Genomic DNA, 16,630 nt, shown 5'->3' on the forward strand with positions numbered 1-16,630 from the left:
CACCTTGCACTGCCTTGGAAAGAAATGTCTGGCTTTATTATTGAAGAGACGACACTATCTGGGAAACCGGAAATGGAGGTCAAATAAGTAAATGATATGTGAGGAAAGAAAACTGTTAAATAAATTGACTGTGTTCTTACTGGAGTGTATCAGTAGCAGTTTAAAAGTCAGACCTGGGCCAAATCTAAGCATTCTCATCTGTGTTTTCATGTATCCAGTAAGTAAGTCAAAGCACAGCATCTAAGCCTTCACAGAGCATTTTCTAATGCTTCTTAATGCCGGTTTAATACATTTCTGTACTCGCTTAGAGGTCCCCTGCTGTCTGGACGATCAGTGTGATTTATGCCTTTCCTGTCGCTGCTGAGGGCATCACTGATAAGAAAGCCGTTAAGTATGAGGAGCATTTATGTCTCCAGAAGAGCCGAGACATTTTCTAAACTCTTGGAGACGCTCCCGGGCTTTCACTGAGTACAGCACCTTGTAGATCTTCACTTGGGCAGCCTTACAGTTCTCTCAAGAGGAGCCTCCATGCACAGATGTGGGGTGTCAAGACTATTTGTGTTATACATTCTCCACATTTCTGATGAAAAGGACCCCTCTCTTTGCCAGTTTTGGTTTGCTTAGACTAATGTATTAGGACCGAGTTTCAAATAAACACAACTCTGGTTTTGTGCTCTCTCTCTCTCTCTGTGCTCGGTGCGGATGGAGGGACAATAACGCAGTTGTGATGGAGAACTTTATAGGAACGTTCAACTTAAGAGTGAGGGATTGAAGCGGGGTAAACAAAGCATTCCTTTCCCTTTCATCGCCATTTAACTGTTCCCTTAAAATCCCGTCTCACCTCCAGGCCAGTGCCCACCAGACCGAGGGACTTGTCAAATAAATATAAATCAAACAGCAAAGGTTTACTGCACGAGTTAATACGCAATAGCTTAGAAATTTCAACTTGATTGAGCAACTTTACAGTTTCTCTAATCCAGAATCAGCTGCAAAGTCTTCATCTCTGGTGCGGAAAAGAGTCCCTTGGTGGTGCACCGTATCTCTCACAGTAGCGCCCCGGTGATGGTACTCCAGACATGTGGCCTGTTTGGGGTGGGGGGCATTTGGTTATACTCAGGGGAATGCTTGTTGTGTCAGTCATTTGCAGCAGCCGCTAAAGAGTGCACTTAGCATCCTCTGTTTCCGCGTAGCAAACATGTGGGGAGTGACATGATACTGTACAAGAGCCTGGACAACATATAACATTTCAAAGCAATTTCCTAATTGTTTCCAGGCCAAGGTCGATAGCACTATATGGAAGCAATCCCTTCTTTCAAACTTTTTTTATTTTCCTTTTTTCTTTTACTTTCTTTTTTTTCCTGTTTTCATCCACAGATTGGAAAACATTAAAGTATTAAGTAAACTTGACCCAGGCAGGGCTAATTCATTGAGAAATAGCTGCATTCAGTGTCATATCAGTGACAGTCAAGTCAGTGGATTCCCCTCGCTGTGGATGGTCACCATGTGGGGCAATCCTGACACATCCAGTCAGTGCACACTTACATTTGTGGTCTGTGATGAGAACGTGTTCACTAAGATCAGATCTGACCTGCCAGGAAACGTGTATGTGGACCAGATGCACTTTGTACATCTCATTCAGGGAATAAAAGTAAAACTACTCAGAGAGACTCTAATGAAGTAGTATCAGGTGACTCTTTTTTTCTTCAGGTAATGAGAGGAAGGATTTTATTAAGATAAAGGAATATTGCGAGAGTGGGAAAATGAATGAAAATGAAGAGTGGAAAATGCAAGGGGTTAAGAATCAGTAATGCAAGCAATTTAGTGTATCAACAGATTAAAAAGACATCTTATTGCCTTCCCATAGCTTCCCCAGAAACTAATCCCCTGCAAAGTTCTTACTGGACTTAAAAACACATCAAATTAATGCAAAAAGAATTTTTCTTAAAAGAATAGTTGGCATCAATCATCAGAAGGCCAGACTGGTGGGCTTTCTTTTGAATTTTATTTGTACAGTAATGGTGTGGAATATTAGCCAGTAATATATGTAAATAAATGATCTTATATATCATTGTAAAAGCTCTTTACACTCTAACTGAATGCACCTCCTATATGCAATTATGAGGTAGACATTAATAATGGTATTTTCCACCCTCTGCAAAATATCGAATACACCTTAAATTACTCTTATCCACGTAAGAAATATATGATTATCATGAAAACTCTGTACATCACAAATAATAAAATAATTATAGAATAGAAATTATACCGATTTGAGTGCATTTTTGTACATTTACAAAGAAATGCCGTTTTCTCATTTCTTCATTCGTTGCACTTTGTAGAGTTCTTTTGGGGCGGGGGACTGTACAAGTATTTACAACTCAAACAAACAAAAAGAAAACGAACAGCAGTGCATTCAAAGCTAATGTGCATTTAAATAACGTCTCGTTTGTGAGTCCTTTTTCTTTTTCTTGTCTTTTTTTAATATTTTGTTTTTTCGTCATCAGAGAAGACGAATTCAGCTGACCACATGTCCTTGGCGCAGTCAGTTGTGGAAGTGCATTTTGTAAAGATGCCGACTTTTGAGCTTGAAATTACGCCTCAGTTATGTGTTCTTTCTTTCATTCACGCATTAAGTCTCATTTTGTGTCCTTTCTGTCCGTAAATGCGCCCTCTCCCAGCGCCTTTCAGCTGGTCTCCAGTAAGGAAAAACAAGAAATCTCTTTGAAGGCATTGCCACCACCACCACCATCACGACCACCGTCTTATCACCTCTCCTCAGACCAGTCTGTGTTTGTGTTTGGTAGATTAGACATTCACCCCCTTCATTTTTATTTTTTTTTGAAAACGGGCACTTGCTCGGGCCTGTAATGACTCCAGCTGGACAGTTACATTTGAGGCCTGGATGCACATACCCAAAAGAGTCCGGCCAGGCTGCCAGGATCACACGTCAGCGCTACAACAAAGCGCTGCTTACAGGCAAAGCCCGCTGTCCTCGGCACGCACAGGTGCGCAGTCGGACTTAATAGTTCCCCCCATCTCACTCAGAACGCCCATCTCCTCGTGCCATGTGGACACGTCACACTTTTTGGGAAAAAACAACAAGAAAAATCTATTTTATGATACTTGACGCCTGGTTGGGAAATATTGTGCTTAACACTTTAAGGCAGAGAGTGGAATTTAATGCGACTGAGCCTGAATAAATAAAAGATATGGCCTCGTGTGCGTGTGTGTGTGTGTGTGTGTGTGTGTGTGTGTGTGTGTGTGCGTGCGTGCGTGCGTGCGTGCGTGTGTGTGCGCGCGAGCGCATCCCTTTTGAATAAAAACAAGGCGCATCATGCGTCAAAACGCTTTGAGACCCATGAGGACTTTCTACCTTCAGCCTTGAACCCACTGAGAGTATCTTTAACAATCTTCTGTTGTTGTTGTTGTTTTTTGTTTTGTTTTGTTTTTTCACAATAATGGCCGCTACCTGCACCCACACTGCTCCACCACCATATCCTCGTACTGTTTGTACACCACGTTATTGCCCGAGTCTATGTACAGGATGCTGATAGGGCTGAGTTTGGTGGGCACGCAGCAGCTGGGCGGGGTGCTGTTGGGGTCCATGGAGTTCATGAGCGTCTGTATGATGGCGTGGTTGGTCGGCTCCAGGTGCGACCTCAGGGGGAAGTCGCACACCCCCTCGCAGTGGTAAGCCTCGTAATCCAGGGGCGCAATGATCCAGTCGTCCCAGCCCAGCTCTTTGAAATTCACGTGCAGGGCCTTTTTGCTGCACCTGGATTTGGATTTCTTCCCGTGCCGCTTCCCGTGCCGGTTGCCCAGCGCCGTCCTCCTCCGCCGCCTGGGCCCTTCTCTTTTGGCCCCAGTCAGCGGAGATACCCCCTCCTCCTTTGCCACCTTCACTTCCTTCTCACCGACCGACCTCCGCGACTTGATCTGCTCCTTCATCTCGTTGAACAGGTTCTCCCTCTTCTTGGAGCGGGTGTAGGCCACCAAGATGGCCTTCTCCTGCTGGGACCGGCCGCTCCTGTCCAGCCCCAGCTGCCTCAGGTCGACCTCGGTGTCCGATTTGCCCAGTGTGACCCTTAGCTGGAGGCAAAGCTGGTTCTCCTGCTGATAGTGACGAGAGCGATGGGGGTGGTGATAATGATGCTGGCGCGCTTTAAACACTTCCCACACGTCCAGCACTTCCCAGCCGGCTTTCGTGGAATCCAGCGGGTCCAGGGACCTGGAGTCCAGCAGCTTGTCTGAGCGGCAGGGGTAGAGCTGAATGTCGTAGAGGCCCGTCGTCTGCAGGGAAGTCTGCAAATCCCCGGGCGCTCTCCTAAATATCCTTAATTCCGCCCCGACCAGCTCCTCTTTTTCTGAAAGGGTTGAGACATCAAACAGATACTTTTGTCTTCGCAGAGGAGAGTGCAAAAGATCGTCTGCGGGGATAAAAGGAGAAAATAATTGCAGTCAGATTCACTTAGGGTGTACAGTGTTCAGAGGGAGGACAGGAGGGGTGAGAGGAAGGAGGGGGTCGGGGGGTGGGGGGCTCACATTCTCCCACAGAGGCCTTCTCTCTCTTTCTTGTTGTTCAAATGTCCACCCTGGACCTGACTGAAACAAACTGCAGCTGACAAGTCCCCAGTCTGGAGGGGAATTGAAAAAAGAAAACAACTCATACCATTATATGGAACTTAAAACTATTGTTTTCCTCGAAATGACGCCTTTTTAAAACTTTTATAAGGCTAAAGGCGGGATGAAGGTTAAGCTCACAGAGTTTATTTGAAAACTTCCTTATATAAAATTTGTGGTTTCTTAATTTCATTTCCTGCAAAACGTTCACGTATTTTGAGATGAATTATAAACTCTGTCTTTTTTTTTTCACTTGATATCACATTTCTCCGAAAATCACGGGAATGACATGAACACTTTTTATAAATATTTTTTTTTCGAACAAAACTCCAGAACAACCTGCCAATATTTGCATTCCGTGCCACTTTTAATCAAAGCCAGTGTATTTTCGCAAAAATACCCACGCTTTCGTTCAACATGCTGACAGACCGATCATTAATTTCCACTTCTCTGGCTGAGCAGAAGAAGCCTAAAACTATTCCTTCCCTAAAAGTCTGAGAAGCAGCCAGAGCATCAGAAAAAAATGTATTTAGTTTTCTCTTCTTTTTTTTTCTTTTTTGGAGGAGGGGGAGAGAGATTTATTGCTGAGTCTTGTTTGTAAAAAAAAAAAAAAAAAAAAAAAACAAGGGGCTTTGTGATGCGAAGGGTCCTCAGTGCTGCCAGACACTAACAGACCAAGCGACATACTGTACACTCAGCTGAACAATACACAATTAATGCATTATTCCCCACTGGAGACCCAGGAGGTCAACAAATATTTCATCAAGGCGAAGCAATGAGACTGGAATTTAACACCGAGACAGGCTGCATGAGAAGGTGTTAGCACGTTTTCAATTTCTCATTTAATGGAAACATTTTTATTTAATTGTGTGTGTGTGTGTGTGTGTGTGTGTGTGTGTGTGTGTGTGTGTGTGTGTGTGTGTGTGTGTGTGTGTGTGTGTGTGTGTGTGTGTTGAAAGGGGGGAAAACTGCATCTATGGCGAATTTTTTCTCCCTCCCCGGTGCTTTTTACTGTTTTCGAATTTTTCCTCAAAGGAGCTTCAACAGTTTCAGTAAAGCACAAAAAAGTAATTTAAAAAAAAGACGAAAAAAATGAATTTAGATTTATTATATGAAATGTTAAAGTTTTATTATACAAATATCTCAACATGTTTCAACTGTTTGTCATTTCACCGTGATTTACTGCGCACTTTTTTTAGTCAAATCAGTATTTTATCGTGATTCTTTTTATTATTATTCATTTATATTATTAAAGTGACTTGGCTAGATCGAAAAGCCCTCGTGATCTGATTTGTAAAAGTTACTCCATAGAGATATTTAAATGCGGTTGTCAGTTTCCTCTGTGATCTCAGCCGAGTCAGACAGTAAAAGCAGATTGAAACCTTGTGCTCCTTTCAGTGACTTTGCACGTCTGGTTTGCATTACTTTTTTTTTATAAGACCTCAAACAAATCGAATACAAGTTCACCAAATAATTAACAGTTCTCAATTCCCATATTCCTCATTAAAGTACTTTCCCTCTTATATTTAATCTCATCCCTGCCAACGACAACATCCCCCTTAAAACGCAAAGGGGACTGTCAGTGACTGACTGCAGGAATTATTTTGTTATTTTTGTTGACAGTTAAAAAAGAAAGTTACAAACTTTTCTTCATTTGAGTATTATACACAAAGCCAATTTTTTCCATTATGCGTAACACGCTTGACGGCGGATAATTGGGGGAGAGTGCGGTAGATTTTATTGCGTGGTTAAAGCCTGCATCCTGTGCACTTTTTTGTGACCTTGTTGGTTGTATCTGAGCAAATGCAAAACATGTTTTTGTCATCTATGCCTGTTTAGAGAGAGAGGGGGATAGAGAGAGGGGGGATAGAGAAAGAGAGCGAGAGAGAGAGAGAGAGAGGCCAGGCTGCACCATCTGCGCTTTAATGAGTTACCCCAAGTGCCAAAAGTAATTTTCAGAATCGGGTTATTCTTTTCTGATCTTGCCTTTTCTGACCTCCAGGAAACACCGCCTGGTTAATAAGCAAATTTCATCTACCTAAAAAAAATGTAAAAAAGTGTGAAAGCAAAAGAAGCTACAGGTCTTTAAAAAAATAAAAAGCTATCTCTGCACGTATGAGTCATGCGCAAAAGTTACTACTTTCCGCGTCAAAAAGCCTTCCCCCGTGTTTCCTGATGGAGGCTATTCAAATAGGGAAATGTCCCAGCTGAGATTCATTGTGCAGGTTAATTCAGTGCAACACTTTAGGGATGCTGGGAGGAATCCCAGAAGTAACCGAAGGTACTTGAGCTGAAAGAACGGAAAGAAAAATAATTTTCCGTAATTAAAGTGGCGGTGGCAAAAAAAGAATACAAACCACTTCACAGCGACGAAACTTCCCTTTCGATTTTTTCCTCTCTCGTCATTTTTTTGGTGATGTGCCCATTGTGGCCGAGTTGGGTCATTATGGGAGAATAGACAGTGTTTGATATGTTATGACATGAACACTCAATTAGATCATCGAGTTCAAATACTCTAGTCAGCCGTTCGATGCCAAGCAGCTCTCAGAGGGTCCAGCTCGGGGTCACAGCCAGTGACACATCACATCAAAATCACAGGAGAGAGTGAGGCGTTTTTCCTATCAAACCAGCTCACACTGCAAGAAATGGCTGCACGGACGAGCAAATTAAATTTACAATCACCCTAACAAAGTCTCTCTTTTTTCTGTTTTTTCTGTCTTAAAAAGAACACCAGCGTGAGAGAACCGCTTTTATTTTCATTGCGCATTTTTGGTTGCTTTCTATGAACTTGAAATACATCTATTTAAAAATCAATTTTCTTGACAAGCGAAGAAAAACATTTGATTATTAGTTAAATCATTTCAATTGCGCATCATTGGGGCTGATATGCTTCTACCGGTCTGCACGGAACAGCTCAGGATGGACATTTTTTGCAGCGCGCAGTCTGCGTCCCGGAGCCGAGGCTCGGAGTGTTTCAGACAGGAGGGGACGCAAACAAAGATAGCTTTTATTTCTCCCTCAAAGATTAACTCGGCGTATGTCCCCTTGTGTGTGTTGGATGTGTTAGTGTTTATCAGATTGTGTTTGTTCTCGCGGGCCGGTCAAATCACTTGGTTACACACGTTAACTGAGCCAAACACCTGCTCCTCACACCGACCCGCTTCTTCCCCCCGGCCCTCCCAGCTCCTCTTTGTCAGAACAAGTTGGTCAAACTGGGCACCATGAAGGCAACAGATTCCACGCTTTAATATATGTGGGACTGGGGTGCTTGCGTTTGAAACTCGGATAATTATTTAAGGATTCTTGGGTAAAAGAACCGACCACGAAACTCACAGCAAGTGTTTTAAGTTGGGGGGGCAAAAGTTCTCTGTGTTCACGTGGAGGTTGGGAGCGGGGACAGCTTTTGCTACAGCCTGCATTGACAGTGATTTACAGCTTTCATCTAGAGAGAGCCTCAATTAGTGTTTTACTGTCGTGTTGCCCAGAGGTTAATTTAAGTGTAATATAATACTCGAAAGAAAAGTTATATGTTTCAGTCAACCGTGGGGAAAACACATCCAAAAATACATAAATAAATAAATAAATAACCATGAAAATCAGCGCAGTGTTCAGGAGCAACAAATAAACCTGCAGCCTTTAAATCTTTGCTTTTGTTCAGCACATTTTTAAGAATCTCACTGGATTCTGTGTGCGTAAAAGTTTGCCTGTACGGTGCTTTAAAGCGTGCGTAAAAGCAGCTTGTTCTTCACTCGTTATGCGTTACTGTCATTTCTTAGCAACATTTTAACAACCTCTACAAGGAGAATATTAAACCTGTCTGAAGGTGGGTGGGGGAGTGGGGGGGGGGGGGGGGGGGAGAGACTGTGCCACAAAATTATGCAAGACTGAGCTGATGGAGACAGCAGCTGAAAGAAACCAACCTGTTCCTCTGTCCACAAAACTTGTTATGGTGTTGGCAGATTTAGAAGAGCGGAAAAAGCTGGCGTTTAGTCCGAGTTTCTCTGCAGCAGAGTATGTCCTGTATATGGAGAGCATGTACTCATGCGGAACAATAGCGTCCTTTAGATCTTCTTTGTGGTGTCCCGCGACAGGATGAGAGGACGCGAAGATGTCTTTTAGGAATTTGGAAGAGCTCTGTCCATCCTGGTGAGGGATCCTGGCACCCCTGTTTCTCCTCGGCGCAGAGGGAGAGATGATAGCAGCAGACTGGAAACACGGTATATTCCCAAGGAAAACAAGGAGGAGGCCCAGATATATCGTAATGACTCGAAATGCGTCCATGGCTGAAACATTCACCGGGAGATGTTAATAAACTCAATTTTTTCCCTCCCCCGCGCAGTGAAGTTAAATTCGAGGAGCTGCGTGAGCCAGAGATGGTGTGTGCTTCAGGGTCTGAGAGCAGCTAACTTTTGCGCTCTCCGGCCGCACCAGAAGAAGTGCGTTTTTCGCTCTGGACTCCACACAAGAGCGGAGACTGTTGGGCCGAAAAGAAACACGCCCACATGGTGGCTCAGTGCAGGGCTTCCCAAACAATTTTATGTCACAGACGTACTACAAAACGTGCATGCTAGAGGACAGAGTGAAAGGGGGAAATAACAGTGTGGGAAAGTTTGGAATGTTTTTGATTTAGCAGTGAGTAAAATGCGTGCACGTGAGAAATCTGATTTCTTTTATTGTGAATGGCAAAAACTCGATTAGGGGAGACCGGGGATAGTTGTAATATTTTTGACATTTCTGTCTGTAGCTTGGAGCTCTTTTAAGGTAGTGGATTCAAAATGTAATGCAAAGTATTTATATGTCTCTGCTATTAAATAGTACAGCTATTTTCTCTGCAGCACAATTACTCATTGCATGGTATGGTCTCAAACACAAAGAGTGAAATGTTACAATTAACCCCATAGTCTGGGTTAGTTGTAACATATCCTGGGGTGAAATGTAACGCAATGAAATAAGGGTACTGACAAAATCTTAAAATGTAATCTTTTTTATTCAACACCTGAATGCACATATAGCTATTTATGTAGCGCTGTGTGTGTGTGTGTGTGTGTGTGTGTGTGTGTGTGTGTGTGTGTGTGTGTGTGTGTGTGTGTGTGTGTGTGTGTGTGTGTGACAGAATGCAGAAATCTAGCTTTTGAACATATTCCAACCCCTAAAAAAAAGACAAATTATGGAATTTTCAACAACTGAATATTTCATTAATTGTGGTTGGTCTTCCTTGAGTTTGGCCTCATTGGCTCAGTGGGCATTGTAACCTACAACTCTTGCACCAACCTTTGAACATAACAATGAAGCTGAATTACTTTTTTCATGGCTTACCTTGGTGTGGTTTGCAAAGTGCTTCAGAGAGAAGGAAGTCTGTTTCTTGCACCCATCCTGATTTATTTCCACTACCAATACTTCCTACTGGCCCATCTCTGGCAAAGTGGTCTGCATAACGTATGCGTGGGAACACAAACATTGGAGGAATTGTGTTGCCAATGGCATTAACCGCATATACAAAGGTGACCAGTGAACCTCTCTGCTGATGTCATTGCCCCATCTTGTTTAATATAAGTTAAAGTAATAGTGTGGTAAGTTGCAACATTTGCATTTTTGTTACAACTAACCCAGACTGTTGCTGTTACAACTGACCCAGACTCCTATAGGCATGAACTAGCTAACATTACAGCCAACGGCTAAAACATTAGCACTAAAGACCTACACAGAATATATCCCCATAGACATACAAATAACATAATTTAAGTTTGATGAGTTTAACTGCAAAGCAGATAATGCTATTAAAAATTGAAATAAAGTTAAAAAACAAAAAACAAAAAACAACTTACTTTTTAGCATACAGATTACTTTTTTTCTTCTTAAATTGTCTGTGTTTGCCAAAATGTGCTAATTTTTCACATGTGATAGAAGAACTGAATTGGGCATGTACAGGATGAATCACATCATTTGAAACTTAGCCCTGATTGTTACAACTGACCCACGTTACAACTATCCCCGGTCTCCCCTATCTAATTTTGTGGATGGAATTATATGAGACATTTCACTGTTTCCTCTTATTACCGTTGCTTTTTTTTCACTGGCAAGTTTGCAAAATTACGTGTAGGCCTTGACAAATTTGAGAAACACTGGAAGTGACTAACAGCCCTCCTTATCGGTAAGTCTGACAGCGTGAAAGCTTCCAAGGATGATGACGTTAGATTAGATTAGAGTTTAAGCGCAGATACGCTGAAGACACAAACGAAGTGATCATAAAGTTGCGACATTTTTTAAAGAAATCTTTAAAGATTATTCATATTTTACAAAAATATATAAAATGTAGGGAAAACTAACTTTCAGGATAAATATCATTTGATGATTTCTTTATTTTTCCGTTTTTACTAATGACTGAGTAGGCGTAGGTTTTCAGAGGCAGAAATGTCATTAAATAACCAGAGCCGTAAAGGCTCCTGGGTTTAAATGTAACTCAGTGGTGTGAACATTGTAAAGTTAAAACGCTCAGCCTCGGTGTAGAGCCCTTCAAATGATTTCGTCGAGACTCTGCTGACCTCTAATGGCCTCCAGCGTACATTACAAGAGGGGTGGGGGGGAGACGTTTCCCACGTCCGTGAACAGAACAGAGACCAACGTGGGAGCAGCTAAGGGTTAAAATGTAATTGGTGTTGAAACTTTTATTCGTGATCAGCTTTCACTCAAACCTAGCCACTTGTTTTAAAGCAGAGCAGACTGTGAGACAGAGTTTGGTGATTGAGGGTTTTTTTCTACTCTTTGCTCTGTATGATGTCAGTAAGAGTAGATATCCTTACCGTGGTCATCTCAGGTACGCAGTTCTTGTCATGAGCAGCGGCTTTTCAATATTTTTGTTGGCAAGAGGCAACTATCAGAAGAAAGCAGTTGTCCTCAAAGGAACTTTTAGCAGACAGTGAGGAAACTGCATCATGGTCCAGTTAAAATAAACAAGGATTATTTTGAACTGTGAATCATGCAAAGCTACTCTAGTAGAGTCTGGGAATAAAAAATATGTCAGTGGAGATGAGCACAACTGCCCCCCTTTAAAGAGATCATTCCGGATATTTGTGTAAATGTATTTACAACACATGAGGTCAGAAGCATCACAGTCTTGATTCAAATTTTGCATTGAGTTTCCCAGGCCTTATCTTGTCTGTCTCCTTACATTAGTAGCAAACAGAAGAAAATTATCATAATGGCGAAAGACTCCAGTGTTATCCCAAACATCAGAATCAGACAGCTAATGATCGTCAGAACAAATAAACTTAGCAACAAAGGAAGGACATGTGTGTTTGGTTAATGATTTCTCTGTTGTAACAATGCTTCTTAGCAATCAGTCCTACACTGTTGGAAAACCTGTTTATTTCCTTAATTGGTGCCACATTTGTAAGTACAATGCATTTGTGGTTTGTGCCCGTTAAAAACTTGACAAATCTTCTCTGTCATTGCTAAACAGCTTATTCTGCTGGTGACGACAATCAGGTGATTAGCATCTATACACCTGTGAGTATGGATGCTGCCACAGTATCAGTTGGTGTTTGTTCTGATAAGTGTTGGTTCTGAGCATATTATGTTTGATATGGTCTACACCATGGGGCAACTTCAAGCCAGTGATTCACAAAACCAAGTTTCAGCATTTTCTGGAGTGAGCCTTGGTACCATCTTGAGACTGAAGGCCACGTTCCATATAACAGGGGATGTCAGAGACAGGCTGTGAAGTGGATGTCCCAAGCAAAAACACCACAAGGATGTTTGCATGGCAATATGGCCGACGGACCAGACGATCTGGAACAGACTGCACACAGTCAATCTCCAGGCTCATAGGCCTGCCAGGAGACCTGCCATGACTGTCCTTCACTGTTAGGTCCATTTGTGGTGGACCTTGTGAAACTTGAGCTTGTGGAGGAATGTTATGTTCAGTGATGAGTCCTAATTCTGTTTACAGTGGTTGGATAATCGGGTAGTATGGAGAAGATCCGGAGAACGCTACGCTGATTGCTGCACTGATAGGGTAACAGCTTTAGGTAGGGCAGCGTGATGATGTGGAGCAGCATCTCCCTCACTAGAAAAAAAACAAGGCTTATCATCACTGGAGATGATCTCAATGCAGCGAGATGAGATTCTACAATCAGTGTCAGTCCCATATCTCCACAGTCTGTGACCAAACTCTGTCCTCCAGGATGACAACGCTTACCCCCACAGATTGGGGTTTATCAGAGACTACCTCCAGAATTTTGGAGTAAAGAGTAGGGAATGGCCCGCCTGCAGTCCTGACCTCAACCTTATTGAACACTTTTGACCAAACACAAATTCCTTTGTTTTGTGCTTAGTTTGTTTAGTCTCGGTTGTCTGTGGCTTCCATATACATTGATAAACTATGCTAATGGTAGTTACTGTTCTGAAAATACTGAATATTGCCCCCTTAGTCTTGTTGATTTAATGATTTATTGATAGTAACTATGGCAATGGCAGGTCTCTGTAAGGTCACAACAGTGTTGTTCGCAGGATCCTATATGCTTCAGTTCAAAATAGATCCTAATAAAAACCTGCCCAGATCTGTACTCCCTTTAAATCATTTTAATTTTTTTTTAACTTTTTTTATTTACCACAAACAAAAATATACATTTTTTAATAAGGAACATAAAGTAAGACACAACCTATAAAAACACAAGTAAACAAAAGTAAACAAACAGGTGTACCATCTAGTTAACACACACACACATACACACACACACACACATATGTATATATATATATATATATATATATATATATATATATATATATTGGTCGGTCGGACCGACCAATAACCTGCCTCAGTACTACATGGAAGCTCCTGTCAGGCATCATATCGGCTAAGATGAACAGGCACATGGGTCAATACATGAGCGGGGCACAGAAAGGGATTGGCAAGAATACCAGAGGCGCAAAACACCAGCTACTGGTAGACAGAACAGCCAGCCGGGACTGCAAGACCAGACTGACCAACCTGTGCACAGCCTGGATTGATTACAAGAAGGCCTATGACTCAATGCCCCACAGCTGGATACTGGAATGCCTAGAACTGTACAAGATCAACAGGACCCTAAGAGCCTTCATCAGGAACTCAATGGGGATGTGGCATACAACACTAGAGGCCAACTCCAAGCCCATAGCACAAGTCACCATCAAGTGCGGGATCTACCAAGGAGATGCTCTGTCCCCACTGCTGTTCTGCATAGGCCTGAACCCCCTCAGTGAGATCATTAACAAGACTGGCTACGGATACCGACTACGAAACGGAGCGGTTGTCAGCCACCTCCTGTACATGGATGACATCAAGCTGTATGCCAAGAGTGAACGAGACATCGATTCACTGATCCACACTACCAGGCTATACAGCAATGACATTGGGATGTCGTTCAGGCTGGAGAAGTGTAGTCGGATGGTAACAAAGAGAGGGAAGGTAGTCAGAACTGAGGGGATTGAACTACCAGAAGGCAACATTGCAGACATAGAGGACAGTTACAAGTACCTGGGGATCCCACAGGCAAATGGGAACCATGAAGAGGCCGCTAGGAAAGCTGCAACCACCAAGTACCTGCAGAGGGTCAGGCAAGTCCTGAGGAGTCAGCTGAACGGTAAGAACAAGATCAGGGCTATCAACACCTACGCCCTGCCCGTGATCAGGTACCCTGCTGGGGTAATAGGCTGGCCAAAGGAGGAGATCGAAGCCACTGACATAAAGACAAGAAAGCTCCTGACCATGCATGGAGGGTTTCACCCCAAGTCCAGCACCCTGAGGCTGTACGCTAAGCGGAAGGAAGGGGGCCGGGGACTGGTGAGTGTCAGCACCACAGTCCAGGATGAGACAAGAAACATCCACGAATACATCACGAAGATGGCCCCAACTGACAGTGTGCTCAGTGAATACCTCAGGCAGCAGAAACCCAAGAAAGAGGAGGAAGGCGAGGAACCATCATGGAAGGACAGGCCCCTGCACGGTATGTACCACCGGCAGATAGAGGAGGTGGCTGATATCCAGAAATCCTACCAGTGGCTGGACAAAGCTGGACTGAAAGACAGCACAGAGGCACTAATCATGGCAGCACAAGAACAAGCTCTGAGTACAAGATCCATAGAGGCTGGGGTCTATCACACCAGGCAAGACCCCAGGTGCAGGCTGTGTAAAGATGCCCCAGAAACAATCCAGCACATAACAGCAGGGTGCAAGATGCTAGCAGGCAAGGCATACATGGAACGCCATAACCAAGTGGCCGGCATAGTGTACAGGAAGATCTGTGCCGAGTATAACCTGGAAGTCCCGAGGTCAAAATGGGAGATGCCCCCAAGGGTGATGGAGAATGACCGAGCTAAGATCCTGTGGGACTTCCATATACAGACGGACAAAATGGTGGTGGCTAACCAACCGGACATAGTGGTGGTAGACAAACAGGAGAAGACGGCTGTAGTGATCGATGTAGCGGTTCCGAATGACAGCAATATCAGGAAGAAGGAACACGAGAAGCTGGAGAAATACCAAGGGCTCAGAGAAGAGCTCGAGAGGATGTGGAGGGTGAAGGTAACGGTGGTCCCCGTGGTAATCGGAGCACTAGGTGCGGTGACTCCCAAGCTAGGCGAGTGGCTCCAGCAGATCCCGGGAACAACATCAGAGATCTCTGTCCAGAAGAGCGCAGTCCTGGGAACAGCTAAGATACTGCGCAGGACCCTCAAGCTCCCAGGCCTCTGGTAGAGGACCCGAGCTTGAAGGATAAACCGCCCGCAGGGGCGAGATGGGTGTTGTTATATATATATATATATATATATATATATATATATATATATATATATATATATATATATATATATATATATATATATATATATATATATATATATATATATATATATATATATACATACATATATATATATATATATATATATATATATCAGTTCAAAAATATGACATACAGGATTACAGAGGTTCAAATAAATTCGGGTCGCCTTGACAAAATGTAATGTTTCCATTTGTCCCAAATCTCAACAAATGTGTCATACTGAAATCTGTGAGAGAATGTAATTTTTTACATTTTAAACAACCCATAGACAGTCTCGTGCCAGTCATTTAGTGATGGAATTTTTACACTTCGCCATTTCTTAGTGATAGTCTTTCGGGCAGCCAGACTCAAAATGCCATATAACAGCTTGGTCACTTTATCCACATTTACTGAGTATAAATATCCAAACAAGAGTTCATCCCAATTAAAGGGAAGTTGCATACTGAGAATAGTCTGTAACTCAGAGTGAATCGAAATTCAAAAAGTGTTGATCAATGGACAAGACCAAAACAAGTGGAAATGTTTTATTCTTTGGGCCCCACAGTTTCTCCAGCAGCTGGAGTAATTAGAATAATGTTTACTTTGTGCAGGTGTAATAAAAAAACCTAAAAAGACTCTTCCAGCCAAAACATCTCCATATATTAGAACTAGAGATTCTCCACTGAAAAGCACATTGCTGATACCAAATATCATTTGAGATTGCCATATTTGTTTCCCTTTCCCATTTTTGTTTAATGTAGATTGTATTCAAATTCTTAACCTCTTGTAAACCCTTGTACAGTCTAGAAATCACTTTGAGACCAGGATCTGCATGGTATGACTTAACAAATATATTCAGAACAAGAAGAAAGAAAAGATTTGTTCTCTTGGGTATAAAGTTATGTAGATGATGCCGGATTTGAAGAAACCTAAAAAAAATCCGTATTGCTTAACTGGTATTGATCTTTTACTGATTGGAAGTCCCTAAGAGTTCCCTTATCATAAAACATACAGTATGCCGTTAAGCCTTGTCCTACCCAGTTTTTATATCTCGCATCTAACTTATTGGGGAAAAAATCGAGATCATAAGCGCACCATCTTAAGATCCTGGTCTCTTCATTCCAATCATTCTTGTTAAGAAATTGTAACCAAAGTTTTAAAGGCAAGTTAATCCATTGGTTTCCTTGATTAATTTGTTTCTTAATAAG

General features: G+C 42.5%; 1 protein-coding gene across 1 annotated transcript; it reads right to left on the minus strand.

The window, feature by feature from the left end:
• Positions 1-1,778: 1,778 nt before the first annotated feature.
• Positions 1,779-9,324, minus strand: gdf6a (growth differentiation factor 6a). The gene is made up of 2 exons (XM_063486302.1): positions 8,541-9,324; positions 1,779-4,427 (listed from the first exon to the last, which is right to left on the minus strand). The coding sequence occupies exons 1-2, from the start codon at positions 8,899-8,901 to the stop codon at positions 3,466-3,468; spliced, it is 1,323 nt and encodes a 440-aa protein (XP_063342372.1). The 5' UTR covers positions 8,902-9,324; the 3' UTR covers positions 1,779-3,465.
• Between the last annotated feature and the right edge of the window lie 7,306 nt (positions 9,325-16,630).

This window comes from Pelmatolapia mariae, linkage group LG10_11 (assembly GCF_036321145.2).
Source record: "Pelmatolapia mariae isolate MD_Pm_ZW linkage group LG10_11, Pm_UMD_F_2, whole genome shotgun sequence".
Taxonomy (NCBI): Eukaryota; Metazoa; Chordata; class Actinopteri; order Cichliformes; family Cichlidae; genus Pelmatolapia; species Pelmatolapia mariae.